This window comes from Calidris pugnax, unplaced genomic scaffold (assembly GCF_001431845.1).
Source record: "Calidris pugnax isolate Ruff unplaced genomic scaffold, ASM143184v1 scaffold128, whole genome shotgun sequence".
NCBI lineage: Eukaryota > Metazoa > Chordata > Aves > Charadriiformes > Scolopacidae > Calidris > Calidris pugnax.
This window is the reverse complement of record NW_015090851.1, coordinates 2,941,757-2,954,218: the sequence shown is the minus strand read 5'-3', so window position 1 is coordinate 2,954,218 and position 12,462 is coordinate 2,941,757. Positions and strand designations below refer to the sequence as shown.

Genomic DNA, 12,462 nt, shown 5'->3' with positions numbered 1-12,462 from the left:
GTGACAATAATTGTGATTTTAAGACACTCTTCTGTCTTTGACTGCTTTGAATGGTCTTGGATGTTTCACGCTGCCCTGCCTGTAGTTTTTCTATTGTTGAATTGTAAGAAGAGCCTGTCCACATTCCCAGGCTTCCAGCTGCATTGCATATATTTGTATTAATATTTTGATGTCCTTATTAGTTCCATTGTTTTTTTCACAGTTGTGCCTGTGGTGTGCTGGGCATTTTCCATGCGCTCTGTTTTTGCTTCAGGGAGCCTGAAGCACATGCAGGTCAAAAGCACAGCAGCAATAGGTTAAGCATAACCAGCTCTATCTTTGCATTCCTTCTTCCTAGGAGAGTTGCTTCCCCCTGCCACTGTGCTGGGAGAATGAGTACAGCACTCGGGCACAAACTCAATGACTGCATGGACCTTGAGTGGCCATCAAGTGAAAACAGAGTTTACGAATAATTGCTGGTACGATACATCAGGTGCCATAACTGCAGCCTTGATAATGTACTGAAGGCACATATAGAGCTCATGCAGAAATTCATTTGAAAATCCTTTCCTTTAGCCTAATGGGACAATGTTGGATTTGAGGACAAAAATGTTACCGTAGTGGTTGTCTTGTACCTCTGCAAGTTGATCCATTGTATCATGGGTACATTTAATTTATGTAGCCTTGACCTTAAAGCTCATCTCGGGCATACAGAAACAAAAAGTTGTGTAGAGCGTACAAGTCACAGTTGTCTTCCAGGAGTGCAACGTAAATAGTTGCCTTCTTTAGGAGAATTGCCCAAGGAGGGCTTAGCCAACAAGCGCTTGTGGCACAAACGTAACAGCAGCTGAAACGTATGTTGGCTGTAACACAAGGTCAGGTTTGGTGCTCTCAATCTATTTATACTGCAGTACAGCCAACTAGCCAAGAAATGAAGATCTCAAGCATGTCACTTCATTTCAGAGCTGTTATTAGAGGCTAAAGGGTATGTTGGGTTTGGGTGCGTTCTGGAAAACCCACTGTGCGAACTGCAAATGCCCTTCTAAAGCATGTGTGGGTTTGTGTAGACGACTTAAATAAAGAGATGGTTGCAGAGCAATGGTATGATACACAGTGGGGATTTGTCAACTGCAGAAGGCTGTCCTGCTGCATGGCTTCAGATGGCAGTGGTCCATTTGTATCTGGTGTTCAATTAGTATATTTTATTTTTGCCGAAAAAAGGTTAAAATGTGGTTATGCTATGTAAATTTAGATAATGTATTCTGATCACGTTGCTGGAAATGGAGAAGTATAAAACTGAATGAGTGGCAGACTCTCAATACCCTTGTGATGTGCTGTGTGTCCTTGGTGTAGATGACAAGTTTAGAACGGAGAGGAGCAGAAGGGGTAGGCCAAGGCGTGTATAGGGAAGTATGGCATCCATACCCATTCAGCAGCTGGTAGATATGGTGCAGTCCTGGAGCCTGTGCTCCATTTAGCAATACGAAAAATATCAGACTGAAAAATCAAGACGCTGACTTCATACGCAGGGTATGGCAGACTCATTAAAGAAAAAAAATGTGTACCAATTGAGCCTATAAAACTCTTCCTGACCTTGAGAAAGCTCCCGGAGAGCTGTGGGAAACTCCAGTCTGTCCCCTCTGAACTTTTTTGTGTTGTTGTTTAAATATAGTAACTGCTTTTTTAATTAAAAAGAAAAATTAGATGGCATTTCAAATTGTGTCCATGGTGCCTTGGGGACCTATTACAGTACAAATTACCCTATACTATTTAGCGAGGTCTTGTTTACTATTGTGTGAAGTGAGGGTTACCAGTGTAAGGATGTAGGACAAGAAGGGCCCTTCTTTGAAAGTCTGGCTCTGCACATGAAAGTGACGCCAGCAATTGGAAGCAATTTGTGGAATTGTTTGATTATATTAATTATGGCACCAGCAAACAGTGCTTGGGAAACAGTTTTGTTTTCTTGCATTCTTTCTTGATTGCTTGCAGCAAAAGCCAAGATACAAAATGTGCCTTTAAGGACTGCCGGAGAGTGCGGCTCAAGCCATTGTGTAGAATTGGCACCGAGCTTGAAAGGGTTGTGTCCGGCTTGATGTGAGAGTTCCAAATACAGCTTCGGCCTGAACTTCACCTAGGTCAGCCTCTTGAATTAAAACAGCTTCTGTCTTCCTCATCAAGGAAGATTAGCTCTTTCCCCGCTAAGCAGGAGCCCATAATGAAATCCATGTTATTTCCAGTAGTGCTACCTCCTATAATAATGTCTTTCAGTCCAAAAGCTTGTATAAACTTAACAAATTGATACACAAGACTCAATTCAGTTCACCACTGAACTGCAGCCTCCTCTGATGTGGTAAGGGGCAGCTGTTCCTCAATTTATGGGAAAATGTTTTAGTAGTTAAGGATTTCCAAACAGAGTCTACCAAGCCGAGACAGTGGGAATTACTCTGCTGATGGAGGCTGGCTGTCACAGCAGCATTTGGTCAGGACATGGGGCAGTCCACTTCTGCTCAAAGTGGCTGTTAGACCTTTTTTTTTTTTTTTTATGGTCTCCATCATCAAGCAATGAGTTATGGATATTTTGCGTAAATCATAAGTACCACGCTAAGGCATTAGTGTAATTCTCATTTGGAAGGAAGGAGTCTATTTTGTGGTCTCCTTGGTGGTTGAAGGGGGTTTGAGACTTTTTTTTTTTTTTTTTGATGGTCTCCATCATCAAGCAATGAGTTATGGATATTTTGCGTAAATCATAAGTACCACGCTAAGGCATTAGTGTAATTCTCATTTGGAAGGAAGGAGTCTATTTTGTGGTCTCCTTGGTGGTTGATTGTTCTCCCTGGCCAACTTCATGCTGTAGTCCAATTAATATTCAAAAGCTGGGTAAGGTGATAATAGCAGATCTTGTACCAGCCAGAAGAGAAAAATGAATCTACTCTAGAGTTTGAAACTCCAGCAGAATATTTGAGAGGTCTGACAAGAGATGTGGGAAAAGGTGGTGTGAATTCAAAATAGAATTACTGGAGAATTGTGAAGGGATTTACATAAGTAAAATTCATTGCCTGATCTGTGAAAGTAATTGAAGCTCAAATCCTGAGCTCCTGAGGGTAGCTAGGAAAGGAGTATCCCTTGTTTCTTGAGTGAATCTCTGGTCAACTATTACATCGGAATTGTCTGGGTAATCATATTATGCTTGTTATCATGGTGATGAACACCTAGGAGGAGCACAGTTCGGCTCCTGTAGGAACACTGTGCTTTAAATCTTTCAGCTAGAAAGGTTGGTAGGTGTTGATGCCTTGACCCTGATGTCAGGTAGAGAATTCCTACCCGATCCCAGGCTCTAGTTAGCTCAGGACACAGTTCTCATCCCTGCTCTTTCTGAAGCACCACATGTTAGTGACAGGCAGATGGGATGCCAAGCTAGATAGGCCAGCAGTCTCCCAATGGCCGATCATCCAGTCTACTACTTGTGGCGTGGCAAATCTGGTGTTCCTGTTACAGCGTTTATGGGCAGAGTAACATAGTCCTTTTGTTCTCAGGAGGTTTACAATGTTCTTTTTCCTAATCAGCTCAGGATGTTTTTGCTGGGATATTGAAGGAGAAAAATGACCGCCTTTGCTTGAATTTGGGTATCTTTAGCAGAGGAGAAGAGCAGCAGAGTTGCTACCTAGCAGCTTAATGTAAAGAGTTTGAGCAACAGGATGTTACATTTTCTGTTATTCTTGTCCTTTCTGACTGTAGAAATGACTGTAGCCGGTGGAGCTGGGCAAACTGATCCTCTGATTTTGGGACACTTCTGTGTTTTGTTTGAATCAAAACTCCACAATGTTACTTTGGATAATCGCATGAGCTTTTCATGTTTTTAGAGCACAGATTAATGATAACTTTTTTTTGTAAAGAACTGGTGACATGTTTTGGGACAAGTTGGAAACCAAATGTGCGCTTGCTGGTGCATTGTGGGGCTCTGAGAGCCAACACTCGTATCACTGACATTTCTCTTAATTTTGCTGGAAACCAATGATAGATTAATTGTTCTTGGTTTAAAATTGATCAGAACCTGAAACAGTTAAGAGTGCTATGTTTGAACTTTGTACTCCTCTTTGAACATAGTTAAATATAGTTTTTTAAGTCTAAGTCATAGTTAATATATTTTACATCTTGGATGAATAAACATAGCTGTTGCAAGAAAAAAAAATCTAATTAGTTTTATAATTTTATTAAAGTACTGGATTCTAGAGTTCTGCAGAACCTAGTGAAAAGTATTTCTTTCCTTGCAGTGGTCTGTCATTGCAGCAAGCAGGAGGAGAGAATGGTCTTTGCCCACTCCGAAGCGCTGCCCCTCTGCACTGGGCTGTGGCGTGGATGTCTCCATCCAGGGCTCCAATTATTTCTGATTTTCAGCTCAATCGGCTTTTGTACTCTCTGTTAGCAGGGGGCTTGATGCAGGCACACACTCCTTAACTGTGTAATGATGGTTCAGGCTCTGAGGGTTCAATTTAAGGAAATCCTGAAATTGTGAAAAACAGCTGTTACGAATAATCCATTGTGAGTGAGGATTATCCCCAACCCCTTGACTCTTTCAAGTTTTTTGCTCTTTTTTTTTTTTTTCCTTCACTCAGGAAGAAAGAAAAATGTCTGCCCGTCATATTAAAAGGTTACGTTTGCCTCGCGTAAAAATTATTTCCAACATTGAATATGCTATGTTAACTTGGTCTCTGATGTGCAGTCAATTTTTAACATTTGAATGTTGACAGGAAGCAAGAAATTGCAGGTAGTTGAGTCTTCTACCTGCAGCGTTCAAAGGAAGTGAATAGGATATTTTGTTTACAGAAGGGAAAAACAAAGTTCAGTTTCCCATCGAATCTCTGCTCGCAAACTCCGGAATGGAATGGGAGGTTTGGAGATAATATCAGCAGGTCAAGAATAGTCTAGAAATTTCTTAATATTGAATGGAAAAAGGAATGTTTTCTATTCCAGTGAGAGCTACTGATGTAGCCTCAGTGTGTTTTCTCCTGACACGGTGGTAAGAGCCCAGGGCTGGCACCTTCCCAGTAACCCACGGCAAGTACCAGTGAAGGTAGCTCATGTATTACGTTTGCTGATATTTCTATTGAACGTTTAATTTTGACCTGAATCCAAAGTTCTCATAAATCAGGAGACTTGAAATCTTTTAATGTGATGTGTTGTTTTTTTTTTTCCCGTTACAATTTTTAATGCTGTAAGAAAACTGTGTAATCATCCATGCAAATGCCTTCATGTTCATCAGTGCTAGCTGGGATTGTTAGCAGTTTTTTTTTTTTTTTTTTTTTTTGCAAGTGTGCATACGAGAAGGGAGTTGTTGAAGTTCAGAAAAATAAATTATTCTCCTTGGCTGTGCTGGGGAGCATGCCCTGCACCTATATTATTACACCTGTTTTCAATGATGTGTTTATCAGTTGCTTAAAAATTACTCCCATCCCTGGCTGGGCTACAAGGAGATTCTGCGTTATCTTGCCTCTCATCTACAATGTGTCTGGCATTCAATCTTTAAAATCTTCCATTCAAACACAATGTTTCATTCGCTTTGAAGGAGGCAGGACCATTCCTAAATATTTAAGAGATCTGCGCAAATAGAAATATGGTGGTGGGAGATTTGAAAAATAAAGTTGGAAAAGGAAAGAGAGGTAGAAAACTCCTGAAGAGCAGAATAGCACGTGGAATTGGCAGTCAAGGAAAGAGCTGGACTTAAGGAGAAAGAGCAGAGACCGCCCTTGGAGACCTTTTCAGGGAAAAGACAACTAATAAGCAATGGGAAAAAAAAAAGACAACAATGATAACAAAGGATGTTGATAAGGAATGATAAGTGAAGGAGGATGTGAAGTGGGGAAGTTATGTAAAAGGTAAGGTAGGATTGAAACGTACAGGCAGCAGTTAAAATAAAAATGTTTACGGGGGGAAAAAAGCACAGCAGTGCTCCTTCATCCTGCCATTGGAATAGCAAAAGGAATTAGAAGAGCCGATATTGTATCAGTTTCGTCCTCCTTCCAGCTGAAGTAGTAGTAAAAACAAAGCACAAGTAAACTGTGCTGGTTATGGACGTTTCTATGCCTTGTGTTTGTTGTCATTTCTCTGCTGGTGGCACTCCCCAGCGGTTGGGGACCGAGACTGTCCCCAGGCCTGGGCCAGGGGTGGATGTACCAGGCTCTGCACAGTCCCTGGTACTGGGAGCCCTGGTGACCACAGGGAGAAAATGAAGCGTTACGGAAACCTTAACATTTGTGTAGGTATGAGTGTCTTCATTGGGGGGAGCAAAATTTATTTCCTGTATTATTTTTATATTATACCCAGGAAGTGGTCCAGTATACTAAATGTGAAATTTCCATACGAAGTTATGGATGTTTCTGTGCAAATTTCTTGCACGAGGAATTGTAAAATTCCAGGCTGCAATGCATTTTGCTACATAAGATACTGCAAATCACGAAGAAGCTAGTTTTTATTTGTGAAAATTTATCCTTTATTTTGTGCATGCAAAACTGTTCTTAGACTTGGAAGATACTTTTCCTGGTGAGGTATCACTTTTCATTTGAATTTGAAAATTCACTTTTTTTTTTGCATTTATAAATGACTCAGTTTGTATTAAATCAGAGACTATACTGAGACAAAGTATATTCTGTTAACAATCTGTATTCTTATTTGTTAATAATTAACAGTAGTTGAAACAAAAAGAATTAAGTGCATTAAACTATTTTACAACTAGATTTTCATACCTAACCTGGGTTAGTTGATGCTACGAGTACATTTTACATAAGATCTGTCTGGGCACTTCTTGTTATGATTATGATGGGTGGGAATGAATTTGCTAAGCTTTCAGATATCTTATGTGCCTCTGAGGACTGCCCATTAATAATATTAATATATAGGTATTTCCCACTGTTGTATGCAAGGCATTTCTTAGAACTTTGAAGCTAAAGTCTTTTTTTAACACATGGACCTTTTCAATTTAATCCATTAGCAACTTGGCAAAATAAAGTAATTGTCCAACAGAGGAAGAAAAAAAAAATCTATTAACATTTGCTACAAATCCGAGTAGTACAGGCAGCACTTAATTAATGGAACAGATTTCTCACTATGTATTCAAGCTAACATGGCTATTGTTCAGGAGAGATTAGACCCTTAATGTAAGTAAGTTAAACTAGACCTCCATCTAAAAATATCCGTCATTTCAGCTATTAAAGGTCTGATGTCTTCTTCGGTGACAGATATATTTCCCTTCATTTCCTTGGTTTTGTAAAATGTAAAGTATGCATTGTGTGTAACGCGAGAAATCCGCGGAGGTAGATGAAACCCCGATTGTGCCTCCCCGCCTGTCTCTCCCTGCCTGCTCCTTTGTGCTGCTCCCTATCACGGAGCCTCTTCGGCCCTTAGACCTCCTGGCACCAGCGCAGAAAAACAGAAAATGCCATTTGTTGGGGTACCATGCCAGCCACCTAATCTGTTTGCAGAATGAGGGCCGTGGGATCTGATTAGGTAATTTAGATACCTTGTGAATTTAATAATACCTGAGCTGCCTTTGGCTGTCAGCCCGTCATCTCACTGGTAGGAGCTACCACGTTCTTCCATTTCTTCTGTAAACTTCCTACCCGTAGTACTGTATTTGAATCCAAATAGGTGTTCAGGGCTGCAGGTGAGATATCTTTACTCCTTCCTATGTGGAAGGTAGCGATAGGGTGGAGGAGGTGAGATTACTGGGGAAAACATATTTATAACTGAGCGCAGTTCCATGTGCGGTGTGTCCTTTTCTCTTGGAAATTTCCAAACATGAGATTTTTTCGTTTGCACACCGAAGATGATGTGTCTGATTTCAGATGCATTGGGCAGCCCGAGTGCTCGCTGCTATCTCTGGCAGGTTTTGAAGCTCGGTGTATCCAAGGTGGTTATTCCATCCCCGTGGCCATGAGTTTCCCTGGGTGCTGCTCCAGGGGCATCACCCTCTGCAGGCAGGGGCTGGCGGGGGCAGCCCGGGTACCTCGCTTCCCATACCCACAAGAGAAAATTTTGGCTGCGATTTTAATGCCACATCTCCTCCCTTCCTCTCTCTTTTCCGCCGATTAGCATTTTTTTGGAAATTAGTCTCGCGCAGCCTACTAACATAAATAGAAGCGTTTTAGGATTTGTTTGCTTTAATTAATTTAAAGTACGTCTTTCTGAGAGGATTTAGTTAAACATCTTTCTTAAACAGTAACGTGCCAGTAACAGCAACATTAGTAATAGTGATAAGACCCAGAAAGGGAAACCAAATAGAAAGCAAAATGAAATGTTTCTTTGTCCAAAAAATAAATGGTCTTCCCAGGAAAGTGGAGGCAACCCTGTTCAGGGACACTTACAATTAGTTTTGTCAAAATGGTAGAAAAAATAGAATATGAAATTAATTCTGCAGAGAGTGGGACTGCATGAAGTCACTCTTCTTGCTGTTTTTATTTTGTTTTCCCTTTCTTTGACTGTTGCTTTTTTTTTCTAGCAGCATCCAAAATATTCTTGCAGCTTTCCAAATAGGAAATAAGTTGCTTTCCATGTAATGATAAATTATTTTTCATAATGAAGATGGAGTGATTGTAAGGCTAATAATATTAATAGGATTTATGTGAAAGCATCCAATTAAAAAATCGAAACAGCTGCATCAAACATGACTATACAATGTAATAAAACCATATAAATATGTGGTCTGGCCACACCATATTATCTAGTTTGATTAATTGAACCTTACATGTGCAAAGATAGTCATTATTAGACTTCTCAACCGTCAAGGAAAAACAGTCTCAATGATTCTTCAAATGAAATAATCATTGCTTTTTTTTTTGTATACTGCCATCTGAAAAGAGAAAACGGTGGCTGCTGTGACTATGAAATACAAGATCTTGCAGAAGTACACAAAGTTGATTCTGCTTGATGCTGGCCTTCTGCAGCCTTGACGTAGATAGTAACTTAGTTCGTTATATATAAAATGTGTTGCTTTTCTCTTCCTTTGTGCTCTCGCTTTTTTTTTTTTTTTTTCCCCCCCAAAGAAGCAGGACCCCTCAATCTCCAAAAGCCTCCCTGTGGCTGCGCTGGGGGTGTTAGGGCTGTTTCATGCCCCCTGGTTTAGGAAACGTCAAATGGGCAGTTTCCTGGTTTTCCTTTAGTACTTCCTCACGCCTTCCCTTCGCCCTGCGGTGGGGACGCCGCCTGGAACAATTCCCTACCTGACAGGACAAGAGGGGGACGGTGGGCTCTGGTGCCATATCCCCTCTAGATGTGTCTGCTCGGGGAGCAAATCACCTGTGGTTGTAGACCGCCTGTCTCCAGCAAATCATAAGCATCTCAATCTTTTTGTCAGGCTGTGATATGAGAATCCGCATCTGAATTTCAATATGGGGGGAGAGAAGCTGATTAAGTGTTTGAGATAAGGTTATGTGACACCACAGGTTAAAAATACCTGAACTGAATTTGGCCAAATGCCTGAGAACCACATCGCAGCGTGTCCGGGTGGCGCTGAATAAGCTTCCAAGGAGTTTGCTGTCTGCAGCTTTAAGAAAGCAATTCTTCAGGAGCGGTCTTTTAGGAGCTGCATCTCTCTTGTTTTACAGCGTTTCTTTGGTCTCTGCTATCTTGCGTTTCTTATCTAAAATGTCACCAATGTGTCGAGTTAAAAGAAAATACAAAAGTGTAATAAACCTCAGCCATTTAGGAAGAAAAGGACAAATATTTTTGTTTGGCACAAGTGTCTGCAGAAAGACTTAAATTAGATGCCCAGAATCCTACACGGGTTAAGTCTAATTCTCCAAAAAAGTAACAGTTGAAATCCTTAACAAATACTGTGTTTTAGCCAAAAAAAAACCAAACCCAAACAAACACAAAACTGTGTAATTTGTTAAAACCTAAGTGTGGTTCTGGGAGGTCTAGGAAATTGACTAAAAACATTCAAGAGCCTTCTACTTCTTAGAACTCTATATTAAGTTTTAGTATTTTACCAGTTGTTGTTTTTCATTCTTGACTTGTATTTTTATAAGTATTCTTAGTGATCAGAAGAAACTTTGGAAGATGCATATAAATAATAGGAAAGGTCTGCTGAGTGAAGGGCTTAGACCAGGCAAGTTGGTCTGGCTTGTTTGAACTTTTGTCTGTAGTTAGTATTTTAAAAACTGTAGAAGGATACAGCCAGGACACTGCACTGGATTTGGGGCATCGCTTTTGTGAACTACGTTTGAAGGCAGAAATGTGACTTTCCTAGTGCATCTGACTTTTTATTTTCTTTGCTTGGTTTCAGAACTAAACTTGCCTGTTTGGTTTTTTTCCCAATTATACTGAAATGTCACGTTGAGCACCTTTGTCATGCATGTTCTTGTTTTTTACAGATGGGCTAAAGCCAGATACCAAGATGCTTCTTACTGTTGCCTCCAAGAAGAAATCCAAGGCGGGAAAGGGGGATGCAACCAAAGAGGATGAAAGCAGCAAGAATGATTCAGCCCAACCTGTTACCATCTCTCTTCTCTTTAAAAGATATGTCTTCGACACCCAGAAGAAAATGATTCAATCCTGAGAAAGTGAGAGGCCTCTCATCGCACCTGAAAGACCAGACTCTGAAATGAATTCAGGTGGACTCTGTTTCTTGTCTGAACACATTAGACCTGTTCCTGCCTCACAAACAGAGCCTGGAAGCTCCTGCTGATGATGTGCCACCTTCCAAAATCTCCACAGTCTGATTTTGTTCTGTTAGAATCTGCTTATTTTGTTGTCTTTGCAATGTGAGTCTTTACGGCCTCGCAGAGAATGTCACCTGCCAGATGAGCACACTTGGAGTGTGTTCTAATAGTGGTGTTTCTCTGGATAACTGTTTTGAAGTTTCTCTTGATTTAAAAGTTTACCACCAATATTAATCTAAATCTAGTCAAGATGTGAATTTCATGCGACCCACAAAGGGAAGCTGATTAGTCTGGGTTTACTTCCCCGAGCGAAGTGGGGGACAGAAAGCACATGATATAATAGGTAAAACCTAAAATGGATGTTTCACATTCCTTCAGCTGCAACTATGTAAGATGCTATCTGAGAGATGGTATGGATCTTTTTTATAAATAAGATTTATATCTAGAAATGTTTTTCATATTAAAGATAATGATGCGTGTAACTGAGAGTCTTAATTGTTCTGTTTGCTGTTCCAAAGGTTCAGAACCTATCCTCAGTGACATTTTATATAGCTTTTCTGAATTTCCTGCCTGTTCAGTGAATCCTACTCCAGAATTGTTTTCTTTTTTTGTAACCAAAATGTCTTTTGTGTGTGAAAGAAAAAGTTGCCTCTGGAAATAGTCAAGGGCTTTATTTCATTAAAATAATGATAGAAGATTGCAGCATAAGCCTTGTAAAATGAATATCTCCAAGATGCTTTAGAAACCATTAGTTGTTTAATAGGGATTTCATGGCTGCTTTAGTTCTTCCTCTCAGTCTCATGTCCTAGGCACATAAAAAGGAGAACACTGGTAATATCCCTTCTTTGTCATTTACAAAGCATAGGATACCTTAACATAAAAACTAATAATAATTCCACACGTACGAAAGCTGCAATCTGGAACAGAAATTGGACTCGGGCTTGGCAGCATGGATAACATTAGTTCCTACCTGTGGAACAAAAAGCATACTTCTGCTTGTTGATGTTAAATAGCAGCCTCCCATTTGCTGAAGCCATAGAAGATGACTGCATGTATAATGTAAGTGCAGTAGTTGCACATGGAAGTAAATAACTGTAATAGATTTCTACACCCATTGTTATTAATCATATTATAATTATATTGTTATTAACACTCAAAGTGTTATTAATCAAATATCCATTGATGGATGTGAGTCCACCGTGCTCACGTGATCCTATTTTTTTCAGTCTTTTTCTTTTCCTTTTAATTTCCAGGTAACCAACGTGGATACAAATGGCAAAAATATCAGCTATTGAGAGGATATTTACAGCTGGACGGTCGTGAGAGAGGGCAATTCTGGTGTCTAAACTAGGTTGATGGTGCCCCTTTAAATCAGAACAGAATTAGTGCTTTGTGGAATAATCCCAAACAGTTTCTGCTGAGTGAGTCCCAGCAAAGCTTTAGCACATCCCTTAAGATTATGGGGTGTGCTTTCAGTGTGATCCCAGAGGAATTAGGCAGGCAACTTCAGCTATGGCTTAATGTGACTTGTGCTGCCAGCCTTGCTGGAAAATGTATCCTTCTATAATGAAAAAAATGCATTTCACACCCATGTCACCTCTCCTTCCCCATTTCTCTTCTTTTCCCAGACACCCCCAAAGGCAGTCTTTCGAAAGAATATTTATGTTATCTTTCTTTTAAGCCTTTATCAAATCCTGTTTTGTACCCTGCACTGTTACCTCCGCTTAAGATGCTGCAGTGATGGAATCGAGAGAAACAGATGACATAGGAGGAATGCCATTATTACCATCCCAGGTTAGTCGAAGAGTTATTTGTGTAAAAAAAAAAAACC

At 40.2% G+C, this 12,462-nt stretch overlaps 1 protein-coding gene across 1 annotated transcript in view; it reads left to right on the top strand.

Annotated features, from left to right (window-relative positions):
• The window catches only part of EEFSEC (eukaryotic elongation factor, selenocysteine-tRNA-specific), a 125,139-nt gene extending 114,026 nt beyond the window's left edge, over nucleotides 1–11,113 (top strand). The window contains exon 7 of the mRNA XM_014943161.1: nucleotides 10,344–11,113. Coding sequence (XP_014798647.1) covers nucleotides 10,344–10,528 — 185 coding nt within the window. The 3' untranslated portion in view covers nucleotides 10,529–11,113. The remainder of the gene's footprint in view (nucleotides 1–10,343) is intronic.
• The last annotated feature ends 1,349 nt before the right edge of the window (nucleotides 11,114–12,462 follow it).